This window comes from Lipotes vexillifer, unplaced genomic scaffold (assembly GCF_000442215.2).
Source record: "Lipotes vexillifer unplaced genomic scaffold, Lipotes_vexillifer_v1.1 scaffold178, whole genome shotgun sequence".
NCBI classification, from domain to species: domain Eukaryota; kingdom Metazoa; phylum Chordata; class Mammalia; order Artiodactyla; family Lipotidae; genus Lipotes; species Lipotes vexillifer.
The window spans coordinates 3,896,261-3,910,623 of record NW_006775603.1 but is presented as its reverse complement, the minus strand read 5'-3'; the positions used below and the strand labels follow the sequence as shown (position 1 = coordinate 3,910,623).

At 33.0% G+C, this 14,363-nt stretch overlaps 1 protein-coding gene across 2 annotated transcripts in view; it reads right to left on the bottom strand.

Moving 5' to 3' along the window:
* Positions 1 to 14,363, bottom strand: part of GRID2 (glutamate ionotropic receptor delta type subunit 2) — a 1,374,233-nt gene that overhangs the window by 542,296 nt on the left and 817,574 nt on the right. For both annotated transcript variants that reach the window (XM_007450019.1, XM_007450020.1), the window contains 2 exons: positions 7,749 to 7,802; positions 116 to 289 (listed from right to left, as the gene is read on the bottom strand). In XM_007450019.1, coding sequence (XP_007450081.1) covers positions 116 to 289; positions 7,749 to 7,802 — 228 coding nt within the window. The remainder of the gene's footprint in view (positions 1 to 115; positions 290 to 7,748; positions 7,803 to 14,363) is intronic.

Below are 14,363 nucleotides of genomic sequence, written 5' to 3'. Positions count from 1 at the left end.
ATAGTTCAGAAAATGGAAATGTGTACAATTCTGAGTACAATGCCACTGGAAAAGCTCTCTCTACAACTGCCCAACAAAACATCCTTGAAGGAATATCCAGGGACTTAGAATATACCTCCATATTCTGAGCAAATGGATCCTTTGGATCACACAACGTTGAAGATATTCGATGGTTGCCACGGAAACATCGCTGACTTATATTCTGGGGGACTGGAAATGTCTGACGAATGATGGTTAACCTTCCAATTGACCTTCTTACAAGTTCCTGTACGTCCACATCATTTATTTCCTATAAGATAAGAAATGGAAGAATTAGAAATGCTTTAATACAGTAACAGAAACACAAAACTATTAATGAGTTGTTATCTGGAAATGCTAAGAGATTCCATTACTGTAATACATTTGCATAATGCTTAGCCCACATCCAAATGAAAGCAACAACACATGTTCATTAAAATAATCGACTCATTTGTAGTTGCTGTCTGTCCTTTAAATTATATGCATTTATGTATATAATTAATTAATACCTAAATAATTTCAAATGGAGCAAATGACTTAAACACATTTTATTAATAATAAGTTTATAATATGTTGAACACTTCAGAAAAATATGTTTTGTCTAAACATGGGAAAACGTCGCAAATAACTTGCTATTACACTTAATTATTCATTAATGGATTTCAAGGTACTTTGACTACCTAGGAAGATAGTTATAATGTAAGAATAATATATATTGTTCTTAGCAATGAAAAATGAGGTTCTTAAATAAGACAAGTAGAGAGAGAATGAGGAGATATTATTTTTTAAGACTTTTTCCCAATTATTTCTTAGAACTACTGGTGTTAACTCATACATTTCTCTTGGTAAAGAATAGATAAAACAAAGTGCTCACCAACTGCTGAATGGATAAGTTAGTATGTAATTGTGTTCTTAACATAAAGATGAAAAATTCTGTTGATTAATGCAGTGTGAACTCCAGTGATGTTTATCCAAATTAATGCTAGTTTGTATATAAGCATTTGCCGAACTCAAAGAAAAGCATTTTCTACTTCTTTCTCCCTGCCACCTCCCAATTCCAGACTTAAATTTTAAGATTTGACTCAATCACCCATGTAAAAGTAATAAAAATAACACAATATTTTCATAACATACATCTGTTCTAATTGAACATTATTCTAATTGGAATTAGAATAGGACCGATCAGAATAAATTTTAGTTTTAATGTAGTCTTTACTTAGGTAGTTTGTGCTCCATGGTGTCCATTTGGAGCCTTTTAAATCAATGAAGCCTTTGTAATTAACATATTATTGGTTTCAACAGATTCTTATAGCATCGGAAGTAAAAAAATTGACACATGATACATTTTGGAATACAGTGAGCATTTCTCAGTTTTGTTTCAAAGAATTATTACAGAATAATGAAAGAGAAAAGATGATTTACAAGTGTAAATTTTCTTCTTTCCTTACTATGCTAATCACATATTATTCTTTCTTATAGCATATATTACCTTTAAAATTCATCTTTTATTTATGATCTTTATGAAATATAGATTTCTCTAAAAATAAAATAACACCTGCCATCAGCTATATCCAGTGTAATATCCTGGATTTCCAGTCGATTAATCCTTAATGTACCATAAAAAATTATTTTTCTCAGTTTAAAATGCCATCTTTTTCTTTAGTGTGTGTCATTTCATTGTGTCAAATTTCTGTCTGGCAAAAAGCAGGTCACTTTTTAAGTCTCTGTCATCTACTCACAAAATAAAATTAAACGGTGTCTGTCAACTTCATTTTAAGCCTGAAATTTAACTAGAAAAACTTTCAAAATTAATTATTATTGCTATTCAATGTCTTTACATTTTTTAAAATTTCTTATTGTGCAGATGGGAATTTTCATTTAAAAAGGCAGTGAAAACTTCTACCACTCTTTGCATAATATTGACTAAGTTGTGTTACATACATGGTCTTTTTTTCTTTAGCGATACTAAGATTTATCAACATTTTGTCAAACAGCACCATTTCTACATGCTCCACCCATGGTGAGCTACAAATCAGCACATTAGAATAAAAACTTACATTTATTAAGACCCTACTATATTTTGGTCAAAATACTAAGTACTTAACCTGTTATCTCATTTTCTGCTAAAAACTACATTCTGATTCAGATACTGTCATTCTCATTTATAAATAAGGAACCAAGGAGACTCCAAGCTCTTCATTCAAAATACCCTTTATTCATAGTATGAATTTATAAATGTCATCAAAAGAGACACTCTCTGAAGTAATTACACAAGAAATCCATTTTTCCTTACAGGAATTATTTAGATTAATATGCATAAGTGATAGGAATTAAAACTATAAAGATATATTATTCCAGCATTTAAGAGTCTGATGATTCTATAAGAAATGATAAAGTCATCTATCATGAGCCACAGTCTTTAAGAGGACTATTTTTAAACCCACAAAAGAGGATGGTTACCTTTTACAGGTTCTAAAAGCTGAAGTTCACAGGTGTCTTAGCGACTAAGCTATATTTGAGAAAATGTCAATTTGAATTGAATATATTTTTCCTATTATTATTTGGGGAAGGGAAAAGAAAGTAATATTCTGGGAGGAAAGAATCTGCCATTCTGAATGAAGCTAACAGACAGTCTGTCTCAAAAAATTCACTTGCAGTTTTAGTTTTGACACCTGATCTCAAAAATAGTTTGATAGTGATATGAAAACTTGATCAGACAGCTATTTTATATTTAAAGAACTTTACTTCTGCATTCCAAAAGGTGCATTTCCAGAGTGACAGATGCGATATTATATAAACACCGGAAGCCAAGCGAATATTTAATCTATTAAGAGATACTTTTAAATGAAAAATAAATCTGTAAGTAAACTGCTTTCATTAAAATATGAAACTATTGTATAATCTTTTGGAATCTACATTATTCTAATGTGCTGAATTTTTAAAATGTTAAAATATCTGATTTTTTAAGATAATCATATGAAGAACCAGTTCAGTACATACTCTACCAAGCCCCCGGTACTACCCAAATATGCTACTCTTTAGGAAGATACAGAAACTTCCTGAGTTTGAAAGAATTTAAAGAAGGTAAATTATAAAATTATCTGTCCTTTTTGTATTCTTGATTTGAATGAGTACATTTATGAAATAAGAATATTGCAATTAAAAATGAACAAATATGTTTTAGTATACCTAATTTTTCTCAATTTTTCTTCATTAAGAGCAAGGCATACAGTCTTTTACCCCAAAATAATTTACATGGATAATCAAAAATTATTAAGAATCAAATCAATATATCCGGGGAAAGATTCTTATCACTTTACTGTGATAGTTTAATGTAGGGCAAACTCTGAACTGTGTAAGAGCCAAGGAAGAGGAAAGCGAAAATATCTGATAGGGATACAACTCCGCCAGAAACACCCACTTCCCAGAACAAATCTTGTAGGGGAATTGGATTGCTCCTGAATCCTTGTAGGATATCAGCTTTAGGCTTAAGTTAATAGAATTCTAGGGAAGGAAAGACTTTCAAAATCTATTAGGTTGGATGCCAATCTGTATTATATAAACTATTTCAGAGAAGGGACCCCTTCCTCCTTTTCCCATTGTTTTATCTCTTAACATTGAACGAAGTTCTTGGCTCATAGAAGGTATTCATTAAAGGTTGATAAATGAAAAACTGAATGAATGGCAAGATTTCACCAAAACGTCTTCTAAAGATAGATACCTGAAACTTTGAGTATAGACTTTGGGGTGCTTTAATAACTTTACCCATTCTAAATAAAGCAGATTTTAGTAACGATATTAAGCAGTGTACTATGTGGTATAATTTTAAAAGATTATGCTTATTGCTGTTGTTGCATTGCTGATATGTTTACATTCTTCATGCTTTAGCAAAGATGATCCTTTAATGCTTCCATAAAGTTTAATATTAGTATGAAATAATTATACATATATTATGAAATAAGGAACAAAACCAACTGTAGACTATAGCAGCAGGAAGGGGAGCAGAATGGCAGCTTTCTCCTTGACAGATTAGTAGTGAGCAGTTCAATTAACCACTAAACTAAAAAAAATTTAAAAATATTCATTATACATATAGGCTTTTCAAATCTCAACAACAACCCCCTTCTCCTTAACTGCAGAACTAAGCAGTCATTAGCAGAGAATAGTAGCTTAAACTATTTAAATAAGAATTCAGGATGCCAAAGGTCAGGTTTGGTATCATCAGGGAATAGAAGGGTGACTATAGCATTATGTTTCTGGCTGCTCTAAACAGTGTATATATCTTCCTACCTGAATTTCTAACTTTTGTAAAACTGAAACAAAGTGCTAGACCATCTCCTTCAGGACCCTGAAGGGATGACAGTACTTATATGGAAAGGCTGTTCTGTGCTGGATCGACTGATTGCAGGGAAAAGATAAATACCATTACCAACTACTAACATATGATTGATTATACCGTATGAACTAGCATAGCCTCTCATTATTATAGCACACAATGCAAACGAAAAAAATATATTGTTTTCAAGTTTTGACATCAATTTGTATGATGACGCACAATGCCAACTTTGATTTATAGTTTCTCTCTGAGAAACTACTGGTGCAATAAGATTAAATAAATGTTTGCAACCCATTTTAAAATTAGCAACAGAATAGTAGCTACACAAACCAAACTAGTGAGATTCACGATTTCCATGTTCAATCAAAATGGGCATTTGCATGTTGTTGGGTTTTGTTGTTGTCATTGCTCCTTTTAGAGTTTATTATCTTCCTAGCAAATTCGAGAAATCCATGTTTCTTATTTTATAGAAACTCAGGTAAATTGTGATTCATCCATTATAAACAGGCCTGTAAATGAAATAAAGGTAGCAAGACTCAAGTTTCCTGAGGCATATTTCAGAGAGAATGAGGTGGCTGAATAGAATCATGTAGAAGTAAGAGTGCTAACCACAGATACGTGGACAGATGGTTTTTCTTAGGGATGAAAATACAGAAAATACGCTTGATCTCTGAGTTTTAACCCAGTTTAGAAACCAAAAAAAACAATATAAACAGTGTGGGCTGTGAACGTAAGATTTTTCAAAGGCTAAGTGGTATTGACCTGCCCCACCTAAAATTACAGCTTTGCTCAAGGACTAGCAAGGAGGGCTGTGAGTAAAAAAGAGATAAGGGATTCAGTAATGGTAAAGGTGAAGTTATAGTTATGACCGTTTACAGTAGGAAACTAAAGTGTGAAGGAGGAGAAAAGAACTGAGGTTTTCTATACTGTGTTCTATAATTCTAACATTTTTGAGTTATTTGCCAGTTAGATTGCTTTGTTTGTGTGGATGTTTTTTATTTTTTTTCTGCAATATAGTGGCCCATATTATGGAACACTCACTTAAAGACATCATTTGCCCTCCTAATATTTTGTGAAATAAAATTTAATGAGAAGTTCAACAAAATGAGTTGTAATGTTTATGAAAGATATAGTAAAATAGAAGCTATTATTCTTTCCATGATATACATCATCAATGAAATACATGCTACACAGTCAAACTTCCTCTTTATGATATGAAGGAGTGATCTCTTGCACAGCACAAATTGACAAATAAGCAGTAGACAGATGGACACTGGTGTTCTGGGAAGCTCTCTCTACCTCGGTTCACACTTTTAACATTGAAGTATAGCTTTAGAAGTTAAGTTGAATATGGAAAAAGAAAATTAATTCAGGGGCCCCTTCTGCAATCTTACCAAAGAATAGAAAGGAATGGGCATTTCCATTTATCAATCGTAAGTATTAATTGGTTTGATTAATCCATGTCTCTAAGGAGGCAAGAAGTCACTTTTTCCCCCTAGTCATCAATATTGACATAAACAAGTAAAATGGCTCCAGTTTGTTTTATATCAGAAAATCTGTGTGGTCTCTTCCCCATCAGAAGGTAGGTGTGAGATAAAAACAAGGAATTGGGAAGATTCTCTATTTCAAAAAATAGTAATCTAGAAAATAATAAGCTAAAGACAAAAGGTAATAGAATAATAGCTCCTATAAGATTGAAATTCAGATAGCAGAAATTTCAAAAACATAACCTATAAGGAAAATTATCAAAAAAGAAAACAAAGCAACAACAACCAAAGCTTTAGACTAGAAAAGACTTGCTTTAAATCCCATTATCACCTCTTCATAGCTGTGTAATATTTTACAAACTACTTAATTTATTTGAACCTCAGACTCTTTGCAGAAAATTAGAGATGAAATTACCTAATTTGAAAAGTTATTATGAAGGTTAAGTTTCCCTTTTCCCTTTACTCTGTCCTGATGTTTAGTCATTTTAGATTGACTTAAAAACTTCATTGAAAAGTAGATCTCACATTATACACATTACCTGTCAGGCTCTCAGAAAAACACAGCTTAATTTGACATAAGAAATACACTGACAAATCATGTAGACCTAAAGTTTGTCAGACTGAAAAGAGACTTGTAAGATGTTTCCAGTGACTTTAAACTGAACTAAAAAGAACCATCAAGGGAGCTAAAATTCCATCAGTGAAGTGTGGTGTAGGAGAAACTACTTGAAACTAAGAATCATTTTTATTTTTCTGTGTAAGGAGAGGCAAGTCATATACCCTCTATGGACCCCATTCCCTCAACACTTCATAATACTATTTAGTATTCAACAAAATAATATGTGAGAAAGTGATCTGTGAACTTTAATGTGCTCTGATCATTATTGCAGTCCCGTTTATTGAGTGTCATTTGTCAGGCACCGTGTTAAGAGCATTAGGTAATATTTCACTTACTTTTCATTATGAACTTGTAAAGTAAATATTATTATACATACCATACAAGCAAAATAAAACCTGAGGTACAGGATGATTATATTATATATCCATAGTAACACAGCTAACCAATTTCAGAGCCAGGATTGAACCTATCTTGCTGACTCTGCAAAACCAGAATTCTTGCCCAAAATGCTACTTCGTTCCTGAGACAAAACTTATTATTCTATAATTCAGTATTTGGTATCTGTTGATAAATAACACATTATTTTTATTCATAAGTAATAGATATGTTGAATACTAGATCTTGTTGATCTCATTATTTGTCCCAGACTGATCTGCTCATTGCCCTTTCCAACTCTGACTGGCAGGTGCTAATGGAACAACTTATTTCACTAAGCTCTCATGTTGCAATACTGTACTTTTCATCTTATGCACTGTACTTACAGAAAAAAAAAAAACAAAAAAAAACTTTCACAAGGAATTTGACAAGTTGGTGAATTGTAAAACAGTTATATTTCTTTATGAAAAGAAAAACAATCTGCTCTTGTTTATTCATATTCATGTACTGAACTATTTAATCCACTTGTAAGGGGGTGGGGTACAAAAGTTCTAGAAACAACAGTAAAACACAAATAGAACACAAGCCCTCCACCGGGGGGAATTCACTTTGCTTACAAAGAAGAACTGTACTTTTTATAAAGATGATCTCCTGATGTAGGCAGCGTGTGCCAACGGAAAAGACTGAAAGATATTCAGTGGGGAAGACGTTCTCCATTTATTTTATTCATACAAAGCCCTTTATAATTTTCAAAAACTCCTTATTCTATTTTTACTTAACAGCATCCATTCAGTAAGCTGAAAGTATACTTTGTGCCCTGTTTTCTGTTAGAAATTCAAGGCCGTAGGAAATGCTGTGACTATACATATGAAAACAGGACCCAGAGTTGACAGTAAGGTTTAGTTGGCTTTACCTCATTTATAATGATCCAGTGACAGTCAAAAGCAACCAAATTCGTCTCCACAACCTGGAATAGAAAACAAGCCAGCCACCAGTCAGCGTTAATTGTGAAAAACAAATCAAACTAAATAGATATACTTGGCAAATGGCAAAAATGTATCACTGGTTAGAAAGGTCTTTGTTACTCAATTGAAGATGGAAAACCGTTATAGTAAAACATGGTAGAAGCATTTGTATTCATCTTGTAAGTGTATTGTAGACTTTCTAATTAAGTTTGAAAGTATAATTAATTAAAAACCCAGAAAAACAAAGGTTTCAATTGAAAAATAATATAAATAATAATGTTCAGTGATTTAACCGAGAGTGGAGTTCCAAACACATTTCCTAGTCCAAATAAAGTTTGATGAACTTCTATAATCTACCTAATAAATATCTAAGTACATATCCCTCCATAATCTGGCTCTAACTGAACATTCTTATCTGCTACTTCCCTGTGTATACACTTGTCATTGTCTTAACAAAGTAAGATGCTCTATGTTCTGAAAAGTTTTGTGTATGTGTTATTGAATTCTATTGTGTATTCTAAGGAGATCCAATCATAAAATTATCTGAATGTAAAGACTAAAAGTAATGGACATTATATTAGCACAAGATATAGGTGGGTAATTTCAGTAGTTTTGCTAATAATATAAACAGAAAGAAAACTTATGTAAAAGAAAAATAAACTATATATAGGTAGCAATCCCGACTGAATAACTTTGGATAAATTGATTCTAAATGATCCTTCGCTTAGGCCAAAAAAGGCAACACTTGTACAGGTGCATGTCCACGTGTATATGTGTGTATGTGTGTGTACAGAGGTAGCTTTTGTATCAAAGTTTCCACTCTATCCAATGTTATCGTACATATTCTAAGATATGTTCTTATGATTCATGTCATGGAACATATAGATATATGTTAGGTTAGACTGTTTTATAAGAGATTACTGTGTTATTTTCAGCAATAACACCAAAAGCTTGAGTTTTAAGTGCAGATGCTTTCTAAAAACTAGCAAGGAATTGTTATAAAGTGTGAATTACTTTTGGGTGTTAGTCTCTGTCCTACTGAGAAATGCCCACTGAAAGACGCACTGAACACGAGAAACACAATAGGAAATACATCTGTGCTATTCAATACCTTCTCAAAGTATATATTTATTTGCAGAATATTTTTTAAAATTTTGGTATAAATTTTATACTATTTCCATATACATCAAATAGATTCTTATGACCTTACTAAGGTGCATAGATAACATATTATCATAGAAGTGAGGACACGTTATCTATTTTTAAGTCATAAAATTATTATCTATTTTTTTTATATACACGCATGTTCAACTTTTAGATGAAACAATGTAGAAAATATGACCCATGGCAGTTTTCAGTTTTAGCTAAAAAAAAAATCACTTTAAACCAGTAATGGCATCCCTTATTTCTAATTTTATAATTATTTTCTTTAATAATCTTAGACAAACCATCAGTAATTTATTAGCAATAAAAAGCATTAAAAACCAAATGGGACCTCCATAAGAATTTAAAGGAATACAAACTGGAGACTCAGATATAAGGAAAATAGTTCTATGGATAAAAAAGAAAGGAATATATATATATGGGGGAAGAAACGTATGACTGAAATATGGAAATAGGAAGAATTCAGAGAAAAGAGAAGTGAAAGCTAAGATATAGGTTGAAAGTACTTCTGAAGCAATATTAGCAGTAGAGTGAAGAGACGACTCAATGTAGCTTAAGTTGTCCCCATTTAGATAATCTGTACCATGTGGCAAGATTAAGCAAAATTTAGTCCATGAGAATTCTGCATCAACTTGTGGAACTTTTTAAGTGAAAAGTTGTTTTGGGCAACAGCATTTATGAAATAAGTGGAAGTTAAGAGTTACAATAGTAACACTGATCGTTTGTCTAGACCATAAAATTTATTCATCTTTCACACTCTCTGCCTTGAAATAAACTTTCAGGAAAAAGCATGAGTCTATAGGTGTAGGCTCAATCTTGTGTTTCAGCAAAGGAGAAAGGCAAATATTTCATCTGAGGCCATGATTCTACTAACTATTCCGCCCTCCTTTGCTTAGGGTTGGCAGGGAAACAATCTCTTACTCTTCCCTTTGGTTTTACTCACGAATACTAAAATATGGGTTTCCCTGGTGGCGCAGTGGTTAAGAATCTGCCTGCCGATGCAGGAGACACGGGTTCGAGCCCTGGTCCGGGAAGATCCCACATGCCGCGGAGCGACTAAGCCCATGCACCACAGCTACTGAGCCTGCGCTCTAGAGCCCACGTGCCACAACTACTTAAGCCCAAGTGCCTAGAGCCCGTGCTCCGCAACAAGAGAAGCCACCGCAATGAGAAGTCTGCACACCGCAATGAAGAATAGCCCCCGCTCGCCACAACTAGAGAAGCCCGTGTGCAGCAACGTAGACCTAACACAGCCAAAAATAAATAAATTAATTAATTAATTAAAAAATATATATATAAGACACTTTGCAGTACACATTTGAGATGAGGGGAAAATATGAGCACATTACTACAGATACAGAAATAAATCATTTATCACAGTATCTCGAGTTCATGGAGCAGACCCCACTCCCCTACTCCCTGATGTGCGCTAACACTGCAATAAACCCCTGTTTTGTTCAGACATTGCTTTTGGGGTTTACTGATTAGAGTAACTTAGCCTATCTCTTTATTGCAATACATTTTTACTAATCTTAGCTAGGCACCTTCTTCTAACCTTAATACATTTTAATAAACATACTCAGAGTAATTTTAAATTCTGTGATTTTATAAAGGCATGATTTCAAAACTGTGCAATGTTTGTTGGCCTCTTCATAAATACTGAATGCTCGGGACTTTTTTATGATCCCAGTTTTCTTTGGGGAAGGAAAACAAGTTACATCAGAAAAGTACTTAACGGGAAGAGATATGGGAACATATGTATATGTATAACTGATTCACTTTGTTATAAAGCAGAAACTAACACACCATTGTAAAACAATTATACCCCAATAAAGATGTTAAAAAAAAAAAAGAAAAGTACTTAACAATGAAAAATTAGCATTGTCCCTTTAATTACATAACAAAATATACATGTATACACAACTAAAATCGATGTATTACTGCAACACCATGTTATAAAGAAGCTTTGAAACTTTTTTATTGCTATGTTGTACACAGAAAGTTAATGCTTCCACTACCTGTCTCAGGAGCTGTCCACTAAAAGAGGAATATAATTTCCTTAGGTTTAGGTTAATATCTTCATGCACAACAAATGATCTGGCATGACTTCTCTGATTTTTTATAATCGAATGTTATTAAAAGTGAGCAATGTAAAAAGCCACTAATTAAAAAGGTATTTGATACCTGTAATGGAAGGAGTATTTAGTAAGGGACATAAAAAGATGATGGGGACTTCAACAGCCTAGACCTTGGAAACCTACTATATATCTATTTACATTAGGTGTATATTTATATATATTATATTGATATCTATATATAATCTACTACTATAGCTATACTGGTATGTAACATATATGTATGTATGTATATATCCAGAGAAGTAAAATTTACAGTAGAGTTAAAAGAAAAGGTAAACAGGAGTGATAATATTGTTTACGCTTTTCCCATCTAATCAAATGGAGCTAACGTGGTGAACATTCTTAGGAAAGACATATTTACATAAAAAGAAATTCTCAGTATTTGTGTAGATAACAAATGTCAAACAACTATTATAAAATCTGAAATCAATTCATCTGATAATTTTTAATTTTTTTATTAATATTAATCACTTCCATTTGATATACTTTAGCCTAAGTAATGTTATATCAAACTAATTGCATTACCAACTTGAAGGACTGAATTACGTTTGGATAAAGGATTAAGAAGCAATTGTAAGACATCCTAGAATATTTTAAGCCTTCATACTTATCTTCAGGGAAAATTGTTTTTTTCTTGTCTTCCTTACCTAAGTAGCACATCTCCTATTTCAACAGTAAACATATTTGAAGTCAATGAAAAAGATTAAGCAATTTGATTGAAATATTTCCTTTTTTTCCCAGTGGCAACCTATTTTATATCTAAGTCCATCACTGTTACAGTTGTTTGGTCTCACTCTGTGGATTCTCATAAATGTCTAGCAAGTTAGTACATCCTAATTGTACTATTTAACCTAAAATTTCAAACAAAAATTTTGACTGCTATGAAATAATGATGGTCCTAAAACATAATGTATATTTTATTACTATTATAATAATAAACACTGCCCAAAAGATCACATTATGCTTGGGCTATCAAAAGAAAGTGGCAGGTCAGTAAGAAAAAACTAACCAATGAGGACTCTAATAGGTTTGGTTACAAAATAACAGGAAGAAAGGAAGTATGGATTTTTCTTGGTCATCTGTTTCTCTCCCCTCTTGCCCCATGCTCCTCTCTTATCACTACACATGTAGAGGGAGCTTGGTGCATATTCATATAGGGCTGCTACCACATCAATCTATCGTAACATAGTTATAACAAATGAGACTCCCCTACCCCCCAAGAAACTGAGCTTACTTTAAGAGAACTGAACAAAAAAGGGGGAAAAACAAAATCAAGTCCTGTCAGGAAGACAAGTGATGAGTAAGGACAGACCATCTGTCACTGGCAGGAACTTTAGAACTTCTGAATCTTTAGAAAAGCCCGACAATTTATCACCATGTCTTCCATCATCCGTTCTCAAATCTTGAGATGTGCTAAATATAAGACAATCTGAAGCAAAGAAACTGCCAGAGTGTGTATCTCACTGATAATAAATGTGGAACAGTTCCTACGAGCACAGAGGACAATTTAATTGACTCAACAATAACAGCAGCATGCTGTTTTTGTTTCACTCAACCTTGGAGCTTAACCAAATTAAGCTCACTCCCCTTGCAGGATACACTACATATTACACATTTATGCAAAGGGTTCCTGTGCTCTGTACATCTGCAGCAGCAAAGATATCAAGTGTTTGCTTCCTATCCCTGCCCATTCCAAATCACCAACTGGAATCCTCTGATTCAGTGGCCTGCCTGGGGAAAGACACTGCAGTTATTTGGAGCAAGTGGCCGGAGAAATACTAAAGAGCTACTCCCTTCCTGGCTCCTCACTTACTACAATACTATAGCTTATCTCAGCATTTCTAGAACTGTATTCTGTGGAACACTATTTCCACTAAACTTTGTAAGCATTCAGAAGCCAAATAGATCTAGAAATGCCAAGTTAAGCTAAGTTAAATAGATGTCATTACTGCATTAATCCTCAAAGCTTCTAACAGGTTAAAATCAACACTGAAATATAGCTAATATAAAAATCATATTAATGCATAATATTGTTTCATATATTATTATTTTGAGCATATGAGTTCAGACTTATGAGCTCTAAAGTCAGAGGGTTTTCTCTATTTTCTTACAGTGTGACTTTGAACAAATTACCAATTCTGTAAGCCTCAGTTTCCTAATTTGTCACTAGGGTTAATGATAGTGCCCATGTGATAGAATCATGACAAAGATTAAATGTAATAATAGCACATAGTAAACTCTCAATAAATACTAACTCATCATATTTTAATGAATGTGCTTTATGAATCTCCAAGGTAAGATATTTGGAATTTAACATATTCCAAATGATTTTGACCATAGAAACCATTTTTCCCACTACAGATCTCATGGCATTAGTACTTTTGCGTTGATGTAGACCAGAATCGATGTTACTTAGCTACACATTTCTAAGAATTCTAAAATTTTATTGAAGCACCATGAGGGATTTTGTAATTTTAAAAACATGGCCTTACAATAATCCTACAGAGAGTCGAAGTAACAAGGGATATTTTTCACAAAACAAAAACATAAATTAAAAAATTCTGAATTACCATATTTTATGTAAAACCCAAACACATATGTAATAGTTCTGACAAAATAGTGATACTTATTCTTCTTTCTTTTTATTCTTTTTCTCCATTTCTAATTAAAATAAGACAAAACCAAACCAAACCACTATCCTCTTTTCCAATAAAATACAGAAAGGGTGTATATCATGTATAAAATTAATATTGAATAGCAGATTTTTAGCAATAGATTCATGGATTTATAGTACAAACTCAACATCCGGTTGCCTGAGTGTCATATATATACTGCACTACCACAGACTTCTGCTAGAAAACACAATACAATTAAATACTATAATTCTCTGAAATGCAGACTGACAACACAAAGCTCCAACCTTAAGGTACACTAAGCATGTACGAGACTTTGCTTTGCTTTGTTTTTGGTTTTAGCTTATTTGGTTTTTGTTTTTCTTCTCACTAGAAGAACTGAAGCCACAGTATAAAGAGACACTAGCGTATCATTTGTGTAGATTCCATTTCTAAATCCCAAGAATATCCAGCAGATGGCATCAGTAATCTCTTGCGCTGACAGTGGGCAGCAAGAGGATATTCTGAAAAGACTGCCTTGTTTGCATTTCCCCTGGAGCTCAGCATGGATCCCCAACTCTCTTCTGTTCTTATCCAAGCAGCCACTATCTGCCATCCCTCTCTGTGCCTTTTGCTTTAGAATCTCTGC